The 16,932-nt window shown below is 38.0% G+C and overlaps 1 protein-coding gene across 1 annotated transcript; it reads left to right on the plus strand.

Moving 5' to 3' along the window:
• The first annotated feature begins 1,212 nt into the window (after nt 1-1,212).
• LOC106078354 (mothers against decapentaplegic homolog 5-like) lies at nt 1,213-16,511 on the plus strand. Its single transcript, XM_056022661.1, has 2 exons — nt 1,213-1,386; nt 14,626-16,511. The coding sequence occupies exon 2, from the start codon at nt 14,648-14,650 to the stop codon at nt 15,953-15,955; it is 1,308 nt and encodes a 435-aa protein (XP_055878636.1). The 5' UTR covers nt 1,213-1,386; nt 14,626-14,647; the 3' UTR covers nt 15,956-16,511.
• The last annotated feature ends 421 nt before the right edge of the window (nt 16,512-16,932 follow it).

The following is a 16,932-nucleotide window of genomic DNA, read 5'->3' on the forward strand; positions in this document are numbered from 1 at the left end:
TGCCTTCACGTCTGAAACATTCCTCGTCCCGTATGCTAGGACAAATTTGTACAAGTGCTCCTTCTTCCCTAGCGCTATTAGAGCATGGAATGGGTTGGCAGAATTTAAGTCATTGGTTAATATGCATGACTGATTGCATGACGCGTAGGACGTAACCATCTTCTTTTTTGAAGTAACGTCTGTATTATTTAAGATAAGAAACAATAGGCCTCCATTGTGCATACACTTCTGTAGCAACAAGCTTCAACTATGCCTCCACTCCTGTATCAATAGGGCCTCCACTGTGCCTACACTCCTGTAGCAATAGGCATCAACTATGCCTACACTCCTGTATCAATAGGGCCTCCACTGTGCCTACACTGCTGTAGCAATAGGCATCAACTATGCCTACACTCCTGTAGCAATAGGCATCAACTATGCCTACACTCCTGTAGCAATAGGGCCTCCACTGCTGTAGCAATAGGGCCTCCACTGTTACAGCAATAGGGTTTCCACTGTGCCTACACTGCTGTAGCAATAGGGTTTCCACTGTGCCTACACATCTATAGCAAGAGGCCTCCACTGTGCGCCCACCGCTAAAACAAAAAAAAAAAAAACAATGTCAATTGACAATCGATGTTTGAAACTTGTTTTTCCTTTAGTTATACAAATATAAAATAGATATTATCTAACGGAATTTCCATTCCAAAAAAAAATATTGGCCTATATATATATATATATAGGTCTGTGTCTGAAAAAATTATGGTCGGACTGTTCTTACATAAATTATTAATATTTTTTTTTCTCTCTCATTGCAATATTTAACAAGCAGGGGCTATAAATATCAGTCTCTTCTAAAACAAAACAAAAAAAAAATATATACATGCAGTGTTAGTTCCCCACCCACCCCCCTTTTTAAAAATATATTTTTCTCTCCCTCCCCCCCCCTCTCTCTCTCTCTTTTTTTCTTTTTATTTGCGTGCTACGTGTAGAAACTTTCCTCTCTCTGAAGATCACCGAAAGCTGCGCAGGAGGCGTGTCCGAGCTGACCCACTGCGAGTCAACAGAGGTCAAAGCGGTACGCTGGACAAAACGTGTGTAGAGAGTAGAGAAAAAAAAACAACAACTGAGCCAAGGGAAAAGGGGGGGGGGGCGGTATTTTTTTTTTTTTTTTAAAGAGGGGAGGTAATAAGGAAAGAAAAAAAAAATGGGAAAGGTTTGGCGGAGCGTTCCAAACTTTCACACACCATTCATATCCAAACACACACACAGACACGTCTAGCCAACACTAAGAGTCTTGAGTCCAAGTGTGGAATACAAGTCTATCCTCCCGTACACTTCACTTACGACTTGATCGGGGCTCTATTCATGCACCTTCTTTGATTTTAGGACAAACTCTAAAGACTAGTAAGTTTTTTTTTGTTGTTTTTTTGTAAAACTAGATTTAACTCTTTTTTTTTTCCACGCATCCATTTGTATTTCAGAAATCTGTGTATGTATGTCAAATTGTCAAGTAGATCTATGTGTGCTCTCTCCACTGAAAGTTGACTACTTTTAAATAGTTTGCCTAGATTATGAGCAAAAAATATTTCCGTATGGTCTAGACTGCCTATGTAGAATATTCGCAGTACACAAATACCAATATGTTACAGCCTATGACACAGCTTTTATTTAGATCTAAGTTATTTTTTTTTTCTTTTAATTTTGTAGCATTTTAGAATTACAAAACAACAACAACAAAATATATAGATTTCAATGCTTTAGTTTCACTAAGATTCTAGAGATTTTTAAAGAGGGCAAGGGTTAAAGTTTGTACAAGTATTGCAACGAAACATTAAAAAATAAAAATGACAGGGGTGTGTGTGGAGTGGATGAGTTACTTCAAGTTCAAGTTGTACTTCAAGTTCGAGCAACTATTAGAAAGTACTGGCTTTATAAGTAACTTAATTACATGTCTTCTAAACTTGTATTTGCTTGCTCTCTACTCATGTTAGCCTGGTCACTTGAGTTTTATGTTTCTCTTGGTAGGCCTAGGCCGACTGTTTTTTAGGAATAGTGGAAGTGCAACATGTTACAGTAGGTACACTGAGGTTGTCAATTGTAGTCAAACTAAATTTCCTTTGGATTGGATCAATACAAATTATCTTATCTTATCTTAATTATAAATCAGATAGGCCTGTAGCCTACACATGTATTTATAGCTTTCTTTTTCTTCAGTTTCATTACATTTCAATCTAAAAATAAATGTCTTAATTCAGTATCTATCTATCTATCTATCTATCTATCTATCTATCTATCTATCTATCTATCTATCTATCTATCTATCTATCTATCTATCTATCTATCTATCTATCTGTCTGTGTCTGTTTGTCTGTCTGTCTCTCTCTCTATATATATATAATATAATATAGGCCTATCTATCTATCTATCTATCTATCTATCTATCTATCTATCTATCTATCTATCTATCTATCTATCTATCTATCTATTTCTATCGATCTATAAATATTATCGATTGTAATTGATGATGTGGGTAGTAGTCTTAAGCAGTGGCGTCTGATATATTACAGATGTTTCTTCCAGCAAGACTATAGCACACTTATATCTGATGCACTAAGATGTTTCTTCCAGCAAGACTATAGCACACTTATATCTGATGTACTAAGATGTTTCTTCAAACAGCAAATGCTGATGAAATAGTTAATATGAATTAGAGATCTTAACTTTATTAAGGCTTTCGCATTCCAAGCTGATTCTTGTCTTATAATATCCCGATATTTCTTCAAAAAAAAAAAAAAAGATGACGCCCTAGCGTACCAACATTTCAGTGTTGTACATGTTAATTAGAGAATATAAAAATCTGCTAAATCGTTGGTTTTCCTGCCTGATTCAAGCAATCCGTTCCATGCTTTAGCTTTACTAAGATAAAAGAGTGACTGACTTAATCCTGTGCACTCCCAGGGGAGCATAGGGCCGCAACCACACCTCTCCACCGAACTCGGTTCTGAGCAGCTTTCTTCATCTGCTCCCATGTCATTCCAGTACCCTCAGCTTCAATGATGACTGACCTCTTCCAGGTTTGCTTGGGTCTGCCCACTTTCCTCTTTCCTTGTGGGTTCCAGTCAAGTGCCTGCCTTGCAACATTGGTAGCTGGTTTTAGCAGGGTATGTCCTATCCAGCTCCATTTTCGTTTTGTGATGTCTTGGGCTATGGGATTTTGTCTAGTTCTCTCCCACAAATCGATAGTAGTTATCTTTTCTGGCCACCTAATTCCTAATATCCGGCGTAGGCATCTGTTAACAAAGGTCTGGAGCTTTTCCATATTTGAAGATAAAAGAGTACTTATGTGAATTAGTCCTAACATATGGTTAAATATGTAGGTCACAGCTGGGACTGCATTCTTCACTAATCTTCGGACTCTAGGACTAGCCTTATTATTATGATTAAGAAATGTTTATTTATCTTGGTGACTTTCTGAATACTATTAGTAGTTTATGTTTTCACATGTTTACAAATGCAATCATGCTCTAATGACTCCTGAAAGGTGTGTCCAATATGCGTTAGTTCACACAAAACACGAAGTTACAGCTACATATGGTTCAGAAATTCAGAATTAACAAAGCCAGTAGCATTCCTCTAACTACCGGTAGAAGTTTGTGTTTGTAGGTTTGCAAACTCTGTAATTGTTGATCTATTCTTTGGGGCATGGACATTTTCCACAGCCATATTAAACTTAAACCATTCATTACTACTGTGAACGCAAAACTCTTTGGATATAAGGAACCATTCATTAGTGCTATTCACCCTGAAACCCCTCTAGATAGATTGAGCCATTCATTAGCTCCGTGAATGCGAAAACCGGCGATCACAAAAAAAAAGGGGGAGGTGAAATGCTCGTAGTCAACCAACCGTGACGGTTAGAGGTTTTCACAGTGAATGACTTTTATATTTGGCTCTCGATTTGATGAGTGCCTTAAATATTAATATAAAAACACCGAGATTCGGTACCGTAATATGTGAACATCGTGATTTAGTGCCCTAATATGTGAACATTAAGATTCAGTGCCCTAATATGCGAACATCAAGATTCAGTACCCTAATATGCGAACATCAAGATTCAGTGCCCTAATATGTGAGCATCAAGATTCAGTGCCCTAATACGTGAACATTAAAATTCAGTGCCCTAATACATGAACATCAACATTCGGTGCCATAATACATGAGCATCAACATTCAGGGTCCTAATATATGAATATCAAGATTCAATGCCCTAATACACGAACATCAATTTTCTGGGCCCCTATTATATGAACATCTTCACGACCATAATATATGAACATTGAGATTCTGAGCTGTATGCCCATGAGTCAAGATTCAGGCCCCCTAATGCATGAACATCAAGATTCAGGGCCCTAATACAGGAACATCAAAATTCACTGCCATGATATATGAACATTAAGATTCTGAGCTGTATGCCCATGAGTCAAGATTCAGGCCCCCTAATGCATGAACATCAAGATTCAGGGCCCTAATACAGGAACATCAAAATTCACTGCCATAATATATGAACATTGAGATTCTGAGCTGTTTGCCCAGGAGCAATGAAGCTAAATTGGATGAAGTCGCCTAGGTCTTTTGTTTGGATCAGCAAGGCGACTGATATACGAACATTTCACGGAACTCGATTCTAAGCAGTTTTAAACAAGTTTACATCAAACTCACTCTGTCTGTCTGGCGAATAGTTTGAACACATGTTTTGTTTCATTTTCCATTATGGGGGCAAACTTTGCACAATTATTCATTGTACCTGACAAGACATGAGTCAATAATAATAAAAGAAAAATTAACCTTAGGCCGATTTGATCGATCTTTCCAAATGGACCTCATTCACCAATTGTAAACAAACAACATTTATCCACGTGATTCTCTATCTTTTCTATACAAATTACGATCTGATTTTTAATACACGATGGCTATCACGTGACAGTTTTTTTGTTTTTGTTTTATCAATATTATCACGTTGCTAAATGTTGTTTGTTTACGGTTGGTGAATGAGGTCCATTGGGCTCCACTCCTGGCAGGGGCCACTCAATTTGCACGAAGCATGTCACTATCAGTCGTGCCTTTTGTGACAGGTTTTTAAAAATGTAGGGCTTAATGGGTTAATATACTTAGTGTATCGTACTATTGACGTAGCTTTAATTAACCCATTGGCGCCTGTTGCGAGTGGGTTGTTTCCTATGCATGTTGTATAATAAATGCTAATATAATGATCTAATTCATAGTAATAGCATCCAATAAATTGGGCCCCGCAATTCGTAGGACCGGCCCTGGATCAATAAAAATTATCTTATCTTATTTAATTCAGCAGAAGATTACATTTGCTAGAAACATACAGGACAAAACCGTAAGCTCCATGTTTTCACAACAATTAAGTTTAACATTGTTCAAGCTTAACGATCATTAGGTTGTCTATTGTTCTCTGGTGTAGACACATGTACAATTTTTTAAAACGGTTTATTCAGATTATACCTTCATTTACACTAACACACAAGACAAACAGGTTAACACATCCACGTCCAGACCATATAATTCTGCCCCACTTTGTGAGTACTGTGACTCTCGCCTCACCGTGGAACATATCCTCGTTGATTGCCCCAGATACCAGGATGTCAGGGCGAAATATTTTAGAGCCACTAATTTAAAAACACTATTTGATAATGTCGACCCTGGGAAGGTACTGGGCTTTATCCGGGAAGTGGGGCTATCTACGAAGATCTGATTTATGAATTTGTGAACATGCACTATTTACATTAGATTTTTACCAAATATTTAAATTTTTACTACCTTTACTATTTTAACTGTGAATAGACCTTGATTTTAATGATATGACTGTATAGAATCTGGCCCTTGTAGTTTAGAGAGAGAGTAGTCCTTAAGGGACTGCAGGCACGACATGGCCTAAATTGTGCCGATGTGCCTCAAATCCAAAATCCAAATCCCATATAATTCTGTTGAGCAGTCAAAGTTATTGAGAAGTTGTATATTCATCAATTATAAAGTCATAGTCGCAGATTTGGGAGCATAAGCGAGTGGTCCAAACAAGATCAGTTTCTCATGCTCATTACACAGAGCGAAGATCCAAAACTGTTCATAGTTTTAATGGTTTTGTTGGACCTTTTAAGTTCATGATCAAATACACTGTTTATTGTAATACACCCGCTGGAGTTCATCAATTATAAAGTGATAGTCTCAGATATAGGAGCATTAGCGAGTGGTCAAAGCAAGATCAATTTTTCATGTTCAGTAAAAAGAGCGAAGATCCAAAATTATTCATAGTGTAACGGTTGCATGTGTAAGTCAGATGTAGTTGAAGTATTTCTAAAGATGATTGTTTATCCTAGATGCGTGCTTATCTTGTTGAGTGTATTATGGTTGCAAGCTCGGTACATAACATCCGCCACAACAATAACAGGTATCACAGACTCAATGACCAAGTAGACTCAAGGTGAACTTCAAACAGACGTTTATTACAGAATGGACCACAGTCTAGTCTGTCACTATAAAACGATGTTATCCCTTCAAGAGTCTAGCAGTAACTGATTTCTACAAGTCAATCTTAACCTCTAACCCCCAAAGTCTATGCCGTCATTCTAAAATGTCCGTTCACTGTTAGTACATTAAGGTGCGCCACCCAGCTAACTAAACTAGTTATCTAACAATAGTTAATGATTATGTTGGTGTGAAATTATCATTGAACTATTGTTTCAAATAATTAAAATTTCCGATCACACACATATAACGTCTAGATTTTTGTTAAAGAATTGCTCCCCCCAAAAATGAATAAAAAGAAGTTGTGTGTTTGGAGTTGGAGCGTATTATACATTGTGGACTTCGTCTTCAAATCTAAATATGTTTACTGCATGGCTGTATGCAATGTACTTGTACCTTTTTAGAAACAAGATTTAAAAGGAAATAAGCCAAAGTAACTAATAGTACAATATATTCGGATACTCTTATAAAAGCACTTGGTTGCATTCAAGCTTTCCATCTCTGTGAATGTCATAGCTGAGCTTTTAAGAGCATTAGTCAATATTGAGAATATCTATGGTTGTCGGGGGAGAGGTCCCCCTTTTCCACCCCCGCGAGTCGATGCATTAAGGGTAAATTTATTTCCTTAGACGAATTTCTCTCTGAACTTCTATAAATTCTTCTTGGCTCAATACGTTTGGCCCCAGGTGCCGTAAGGTTTCGTCACGCCCCAGTGACCATTCATGCGCTTCGCCAAACGACTTTGTTTCTAACTGCATAGTTTCAAATGTAGCTGGCGCGTTAGGGTGGCATTACTTGTATAATTGATGGGAGAGTGGTATTAGCCGTTTAGTTACTTGTCTTGGAAGGCTAGAGTTCGAACCTCACTTCTAATCATGTCTTTTTTTTTTCTTCTTTCTCTCTTTTAAGGAAACCTCAGCATTTGTGCTATTCATTTTTAGCTTTTTCATCATGCCTTTTTTTAAAAATAGAGTTTTATTTCAAAGAAAAACACGAATTATTTTATATTAATAATCATACAAAGAATATTTCAAAATCTAATCATCTTATGCGAGTGATATATCACTATTATTATTTTTTTGTGTGGTATATTTTTTTTTTAAAGGAAACCTCAGAATTTGCGCTATTCAGTTTTAGCTTTTTCATCATAGGAATCCTTGGGCCTTGGGCCTCTTTTCTTTGCCTTTTTTTGGGCTTTATGTGCCTCTTTTATGGGCTTTTATTTATTTTAATATGTTTTTATTTGTAAGTTATCATAATTCACAAGTATTAAATCATAAACAATTGAAAAGTGATTAACCTAAAAAATATAATAACAGTAATAGAAATATTATTTAATATCAAAGACATACTACCTAACCAATGAACCCCCTAAAGACAAAAAAATGATACAAGTATGCTCTACTCCAGAACAATCAACACAATATCAGATATCCCTGACCCCCAACACCCTATTTCTGAAAAACTACATGAGCATTGTACAGGTATATGAAAATCAAACTAGATAATTTTCTTTCCTACTCATACGCACACTGCTAAATGTTAATTCCAAGTGGTATATTTATAAATTATTTCCTGACACTGTGTCATAGTTATAGAAAATTATTGAAATTAACTATTAATTCATAATATTAATTCATGTGTCTTAATGGGTAAACGACTATCATAATGTTAAACATAGTAATAGGAATTATCTAGAAGTAAACATAATGTTATCCAGTACAGTAGGCCTACATTAATTTTATATATACATTTATTGTTTATTAATTATTATTTTCCATTGTGCATGTATATTACTCAATTTTACAAGTTCCTATTAGATCTAAGAGAAATGTGCTGAAAAGGTTAGAGCTGCCTCCCTTGAATAAAAACTATATTTACACACTTGTAATAAGGTTAGCATCTTTTTCAGCTATATATTTGCTGTATAGTTTAACAATGAAGGTCCCGGGTTCGAACCCTGCCCCTCGTCGTATCGCGAGAGTGTTTGGGATAGGATGTAATCTGAAGGAACCTCCGAAACATGTCAAACATTTTACAAATATTTTAAAAACATTTTTGACACGTTCTCTATGGATCTTGTCACGTGACACTGAACGCATGAGGGTACGCTTTTGAGGATTGCCTATAGGCCTATCTTTCAAAAATCTAGACGTAACTAAGAAGCGTCTAGGCCTATATCAATCTCTCTCTCTCTCTCTCTCTATATATATATATATCTATATCTATATATCTATAGGGCAGATGTTTCTGTTTTAACGAGGGTGTCATGTGGCCAACACAACGACCAACCGCCTTTACTTTCTCCCAACTAATGTCAGGTACCCATTAGAGCTGGCTGGACTCAGAGGAGCCCAAAGATCCTGAAATTAGAAATCCCACTCTTCACCAGGAATCGAACCCGGGACCTCAGTCACCGCGCCTCCATATATGTATATATTTCTACGCTCGTGGATTTTGATAACTGTAGATTTGCTTTTTGTATTTTTCGGGTTTGGGGGGGTGTAACCAAGACCAATAGCTCTTTGCCACGTCACAGGTCTGACGTCACAACTTGTGACTTGGCAACAAGCTTTTCGTCTTAACTGCCCACAGGTGCTGACGTGGCAGGTCAGCGTTGGGCCTTCTATAACGATTGGTATCGGTGGAACGCGGCCGCACTGCTCTGTGTCTGTCGGTGTAACGCGGCCGCACTGCTCTGTGTCTGTCGGTGTAACGCGGCCGCACTGCTCTGTGTCTGTCGGTGTAACGCGGCCGCACTGCTCTGTGTCTGTCGGTGTAACGCGGCCGCACTGCTCTGTGTCTGTCGGTGTAACGCGGCCGCACTGCTCTGTGTCTGTCGGTGTAACGCGGCCGCACTGCTCTGTGTCTGTCGGTGTAACGCGGCCGCACTGCTCTGTGTCTGTCGGTGTAGCGCGGCCGCACTGCTCTGTGTCTGTCGGCGGAACGCGGCCGCACTGCTCTGTGTCTGTCGGTGTAACGCGGCCGCACTGCTCTGTGTCTGTCGGTGTAACGCAGCCGCACTGCTCTGTGTCTGTCGGTGTAACGCGGCCGCACTGCTCTGTGTCTGTCGGTGTAACGCGGCCGCACTGCTCTGTGTCTGTCGGTGTAACGCGGCCGCACTGCTCTGTGTCTGTCGGTGGAACGCGGCCGCACTGCTCTGTGTCTGTCGGTGGAACGCGGCCGCACTGCTCTGTGTCTGTCGGTGGAACGCGGCCGCACTGCTCTGTGTCTGTCGGTGTAACGTGGCCGCACTGCTCTGTGTCTGTCGGTGTAACGCGGCCGCACTGCTCTGTGTCTGTCAGTGTAACGCAGCCGCACTGCTCTGTGTCTGTCAGTGTAACGCAGCCGCACTGCTCTGTGTCTGGAAGGGTGTGACGTAGTGGATCCTCCACCAGCCGCAAATCAATTAGGAATAATCTTATAGTATTGAGATGAACGCCTGGGCATTACCTATGATCTAAACGATGTCGCATACACAAATACACCCAAATGCAGTGGCGTAGCTATGATGGGGGATGAGGGAGAATTTGAAACCCCCCCCCCGGGCCCCCGCTTGAAGGGATCGCCAAATGAGTGTTCGAATTTTTTTTTGACATTAAATATTACGCCATTATCTCATGTCATGATGTCGAATGTCAAAATGCTGGGGCCCCTTAAGGGGTCAAGCCTCCCGGCCCCAAAATGATGGCGAATTCCTAGCTACGCCACTGCCCATATGCCTCAAATAAGGTCGTAGTTAAATCGTATTCACAAAAGTTGGGTGCGAAATTTCCGCCTTTGTATTCCCAGCCTTGCCATTGTGTGCCCTGGTAATGCGTGTATAGTAAATGGATTATTATTCATAGTTGGTCCATGAGTCGCACACACCTCTGTTCAGTAAAGTGGATGGTAGGTTTGTTTTGAGTCGCTGTTGGCCCGGCAGCCTTGGCCCCCTGGTCTGTGTATCTTGACCCCTCCCCCCTTGTTCACACAGAAACAAAAAAAAAAAAAAAGAGGTGTCTGTTTGGTGGGGAGGGATGCAGGTGTTGAATGTAAATACCAGGCCGATGTTGGTAACACGTGCGGAGGTGTGACGTGGTTGGGACAGGGGGGAGGGGGGCTGGTTGTTCACGATGCCACTTTCCTGTTCCCCACGTCGGGTCACTCCACACACGGTCAAATAATTCTTGGAGCCTTCTTCCACTATCCTCGTAAGCCCTCATAAGAATGATGTTCATGTATGATATGATATCAATGACTTTTTTAAACAACTGTGCAATATACAAACAAAGAACGTAAAAAAAAAATGGTAGTCATGTGGAGGCATATATCTTACATTATCCAACTGTCGGTAACTTATACTCGTTAAGTGAGGTGTATGGGGGAGGGTTGGGGGACACTTTTTTCTACCTACCAAATACTTTGTGATTTATCATGGTCAACCAAGGAATACACTCGAGATTGCAAGAATTTGGTTATTTGTATTTCAAGTTTAGCTTCATGGAGGCCAAGGAAGGCTACATCTAATGACTTTCTGATCACAGTGAGTCTACTTTCAGTGGGAGAATAGGTTCAATAGATATTTGCACTTTCGTAGCCCTTTCGATTCAGTACATAAATTTACAATATAAATATTTTATTTGTAACTTTATTGTGGTGTTTCACAGTGTGCATATACTTTTGAACTACTGGTTTTTCAATTTGCTGGGTTTTAAAGAGCTGTTATATCTATGTTAAAAGTTTTTTTTTAAATAAGCGACAGAGAGAGAGAGAGGGGAAAGAAATAGAGAGAGAGAGAGAGGAGAGAAGAGAGCGAGATAAGAGAGACAGAGAAAGGAGAGAGAAGACAGATTAAGAAAGAAATTAGAGAGGAGAAAAAGAAAAGAGAGTGGAGAAAAGACAGAAAAAGAGAGAGAAGACAGATAAAGAAAGAAATTAGAGAGGAGAAAAAGAAAAGAAAGTTGAGAAAAGAGAGAGAAAGAGACAGAAAGAAGAGAAAGAAGGACAACGAGGGAGAGGAGAGCTAGAAATAGAGAGACAAAAAAAAAAAGACAAGAGATAAAGACAGTAAATTTTAAAAGACCACATTCTAACGCACAACTAGGCCTGTTGGTTACAAATCAAACTTGCGAACCCCAAACTACCGAACTAGTGGTAGTGGTAGAGAACTAGTGGTAGTTTCCTGTGTCAAACATTATGATCGGGTGAATCAGCCACGTGTCAGCAATCAAAAAGATTCAATAGACATTATAGATCTTCAAAAGTGGTAGGCCTTAAGTTTCCGTCCCGTGAGTCACACACGTCTGTGGTGTCAGCTTCTTGAAAGCCTTTCATCTGAACTTTTATTTGAAAACAAAAAAAAATAGAAACTTTACTTTATACATTATTCTTTAAAGTTGAATCAACTGTTAACAATATTTTTTTAAAAAGGATATGCATTTTGGGTTTCTTATTAGGCTTGATAGTGACATACTGTTGCAGGCTTGGCACTGTTGCAGGCTTGGCACTGTTGCAGACTTGGCACTGTTGCAGGCTTGACACTGTTGCAGGCTTGACACTGTTGCAGGCTTGACACTGTTGCAGGCTTGGCACTCTTGCAGGCTTGGCACTGTTGCAGGCTTGGCACTGTTGAAGACTTTTGAGACTTTTTGAAAGTTCCTCAGTGAACACTGTTAAAAGACGACTATTATAAACATTGTTTCCCTTAACGAATCTCAACCCTGTCAGTGCCGGGAGTATGGCTAATATGTCCAGGCTTTGAATAACAAAAACCTGCTGCTGACCTGCAGGCATTAGTGAAATGGAAAATACCACAATGAGTTGTTTTTATTTTACATGTACAGATCTATAACCTGGACAGTGACAGGAAATGACTGTTAGTTCATAGCTATTATAATAATAATAATAAGCTGTGTGGCCGAGAGGCTAAGAACTTGGCTTGGCTACCTATGAAGGGGGCTCGAAGTTCGACCTGCAGGCATTAGTGAAATGGAAAAGACAACAATGAGTTTTTTTTACATGTACAGATCTATAACCTGGACAGTGCCTGGGAATCGCTGTTGGTTCATAACTATCATAATAATAATAATAATAAGCTTTGTGGCCGAGAGGCTAAATACGCTTAAACTTGGCTTGGCTACCTATGAAGGGGGCTCGAGGTTCGACACCCAACTCAGCAGAGTTGTGTTTACTGAGCGCCTAAAGGCAGCAAGGAAAACCTTCTCCTAGATACACCCTACCCCCTACAAATGAGATTGGACCATAGCGCTCCGAGTTTACTATAAGCATGAAAGTAACGATATATAAAAGCCATAATTTTTTTTTTAATTTATGATATTTTTTTTCATTAATAAATAAAAATGGAAGTAAAGCAATAAAGACATGAAGCCTTCATTAAAAAACAATTTTACAAAACATGAAGGACATAGAACTTGGTCATAAAATGTAACACGAGGGACCTGAAAACTGAAGCTTATTAAGTTACTTCATAAGAAATTTAGGTTTCCTTCTGAATAGTGACTAAAATTATGGCTAGAAAATTTTTCTCAACATCTGGCAATGTCACTCTTGTACGTATTTTGACAGGAAAAAAAAACAAAACAAATGGAGATAGAGAGAGACAATAGTTGCCATTGATAAAAGTTCTAGCATTACACCTTTCAAACAGAATTCTAGAAAACTATTATAACATCCTAATTCTCACGATTCTATCCAGATCTTCGTTTTCATTTTCTAATGTATAAGAAAGTTCTTATTTATTCTTATGAATGAGTGACATGTTGGTTAATATGCATGACTAAATTATAAATGCACGCCGCTTAGGATGTAATCATCTTCTTTTTTTTGAAGTAGAGTCTCTATTATAAAAGATAAGATAAGAATTTCAAAAAATAACTCGTTTTTTTTGTATGAATATCAATAAATAACTAGTTCTTCTATCTAAAAATGACTCTTTTTTTTTTGTATGAATATCAATAAATAACTAGTTCTTCTATCTAAAAATGACTCTTTTTGTTTTTGTATGAATATCAATAAATAACTAGTTCTTCTATCTAAAAATGACTCTTTTTGTTTTTGTATGAATATCAATAAATAACTAGTTCTTCTATCTAAAAATGACTCTTTTTTTTTGTATGAATATCAATAAATAACTAGTTCTTCTATCTAAAAATGACTCTTTTTGTTTTTGTATGAATATCAATAAATAACTAGTTCTTCTATCTAAAAATGACTCTTTTTGTTTTTGTATGAATATCAATAAATTACTAGTTCTTCTATCTAAAAATGACTCTTTTTGTTTTTGTATGAATATCAATAAATAACTAGTTCTTCTATCTAAAAATGACTCTTTTTGTTTTTGTATGAATATCAATAAATAACTAGTTCTTCTATCTAAAAATGACTCTTTTTGTTTTTGTATGAATATATTCTAATATATACAAATAACTATAGTTTCCTCTTACAATTAAAGCTATAAAATAATAGATATGTAACAAATAGTTAAAGCTATATAACTCTTCTAATAGATATGTAACCAATAGTTAAAGCTATATAACTCTTCTAATAGATATGTAACCAATAATTAAAGCTATATAACTCTTCTAATAGATATGTAACAAATAGTTAAAGCTATATAACTCTTCTAATAGATATGTAACAAATAGTTAAAGCTATATAACTCTTCTAATAGATATGTAACAAATAGTTAAAGCCATATAACTCTTCTAATAGATATGTAACCAATAATTAAAGCTATATAACTCTTCTAATAGATATGTAACAAATAGTTAAAGCTATATAACTCTTCTAATAGATATGTAACAAATAGTTAAAGCTATATAACTCTTCTAATAGATATGTAACCAATAATTAAAGCCATATAACTCTTCTAATAGATATGTTACCAATAATTAAAGCCATATAACTCTTCTAATAGATATGTAACCAATAATTAAAGCTATATAACTCTTCTAATAGATATGTAACAAATAGTTAAAGCTATATAACTCTTCTAATAGATATGTAACAAATAATTCGTTTCTCTAATGATTATCTAAAAAAAACAGAGATCTCCTGATGACTCTCTAAAAATGTATTTGTTTTATTTCCCAGGTTCAACAAGAGTTTCAGCTGCATGAAAGTGATGATGACCTCCACCTTCAGTAGCTTGTTTTCTTTCAAGAGACGCAATGGCTGGAAGCAGGGGGATGAGGAATCTGACTGGGCCAAAAAAGCCGTGGACTCCCTGATGAAGAAGTTAAAGAAGAAAAAGGGCGTCCTGGAAGACCTGACCAGGGCCATACAAGACAAAGACCCTAATTCCAAATGCGTCACCATCCAACGGTCATCTGATGGTAGGCTGCAGGTGTCGCACAAAAAGGGGCTGCCACATGTGATCTACTGCAGAGTGTGGCGGTGGCCTGACCTTCAGTCGCACCACGAGCTAAAGTCTGTCGAGACTTGTCGCTACCCTTTCAGCTCTAAGCAAAGTGAGATCTGTATCAACCCTTACCACTATCGCCGCATAGAAACGCCGGTGCTCCCTCCTGTGTTGGTCCCGAGATATGACGAGTTCACCGAGGCGCTGCCTCCGTACCAGCCTCTTCCAGAGCCAGCGATGCCTCAGAACATTTCCTTTGAGCAGCAGCATTCTCCTTTGCAGGCACCTTATAGCCCTTACAGCTCCTGCAGCCTTTCATCCGGAACTCCTTCGCCGCCCTATCCCACCAGCAACGACCACGTGACACCAATGTTCATGGACACAACAGACCACCTCAACACCCCGACAGCGACCCCGTTTTCCACCCCCTCAGCGACGCCACCGCTTCAGACAGTGTGTTACAAAGAGCTGGACTCGTGGTGCCACATTTCGTACTATGAGCTCAACAGCCGAGTAGGGGAACAGTACAGAGCTTCAGCCAACAGCGTTATTGTTGACGGATTTACCGACCCTTCAAATTCTGGTCGATTCTGTCTCGGCCTCTTATCCAACGTCAATAGGAACTCCACCATAGAGAATACTAGGCGACACATAGGCAGGGGAGTCCATCTATATTATGTTGGCGGCGAGGTCTACGCAGAGTGCCTTAGTGACAGTTCCATCTTTGTCCAGAGCCGCAATTCTAACTATGCCTATGGTTTCCACCCAACGACTGTATGCAAGATTCCACCAGGGTGTTCCTTAAAGATCTTCGACAACAGAGATTTCTCCACGCTATTGTACCAATCTGTTCACCTGGGATATGAGGCAGTGTATGAACTGCATAAAATGTGTATAATACGCATGTCTTTTGTGAAGGGGTGGGGCGCCGAGTACCACAGACAGGATGTGACTTCCACCCCTTGCTGGATAGAGATTCACATCAACAGCCCACTCCAGTGGCTCGATGAGGTCCTAAACAAAATGGGCTCCAGCAAGAATCCTATTTCTTCTGTCTCGTAAACAGCCGAACCTAATATCCTGTTGATACAAATTTTTACTTGTTATTGTTTAATGACACTGCATTCGTGTGTCTACAAAAATGCCAAAACAATTTCATTATATATGGTCGCTGGTCATGTCACATGCCTATCGAGAGTGAAATTTTTGACAGCTGTTATAACAATTTGGCCTTCTGAAAAGCGCAACTGGCATATGGTGCACTGATTGTATTGCCACCTTGGCTCACTTGATACATGTACCTAGTCTTCAAAAGTGATATTTTTAAAGTCCTGCTAAATTGATTTTTAATATGTTTTTATAAAAATTTCACTTTTATTTTAATGTATTTTATTTGTAATATAAAAATGTTTGACACTTTCATTAAATGCTAATTGTTAGCTGGTTTTTCTAAATGACATAATAAAATGTTATGTATATACATTTATGACTACGATCTGAAGAAATGTGTTAAAATATAAATGTTTACAATTAAACAAATTTATATGGAGAAATAAACTTCAGTTTTTTAAATGTTGCTAAAGTTGATATGTAAGAGCAATACATTTTTTTTTTCAATTTAAATTATACAATTAAATTCTCAAGTTTTTCTTTTTTTTATGTATTTTTTTATTATAAATATTTCATACAATAAGTTATATTTATTAGGTCAAATATAACTGATGCAACAGATGCAAAAATTGAGCTGTGAGATTTATAACAAATGAATATTCACATCTGACTAGTGTAGCACCATTAGTAAATTTAGAGACACTTCAGGACAGAAGCTTAACAAAGTACAGTAGCTATAATAAATAAAACAATGAACCATAACTTAAAATGCAAAAACATATCCTAATAATATATTCACAAAGATGAAAGCACATATCTTATCAGATAGCTCCTTAGTGCAATTAGAGCATGGAATGGGTTGCCTGAATCAGCCAGGAAAACCAATGACTTGCAGAAATTTCTTTTAATAAAGCCTAATGCTTTGTTTG

This window comes from Biomphalaria glabrata, chromosome 3 (assembly GCF_947242115.1).
Source record: "Biomphalaria glabrata chromosome 3, xgBioGlab47.1, whole genome shotgun sequence".
Lineage (NCBI taxonomy): Eukaryota > Metazoa > Mollusca > Gastropoda > Planorbidae > Biomphalaria > Biomphalaria glabrata.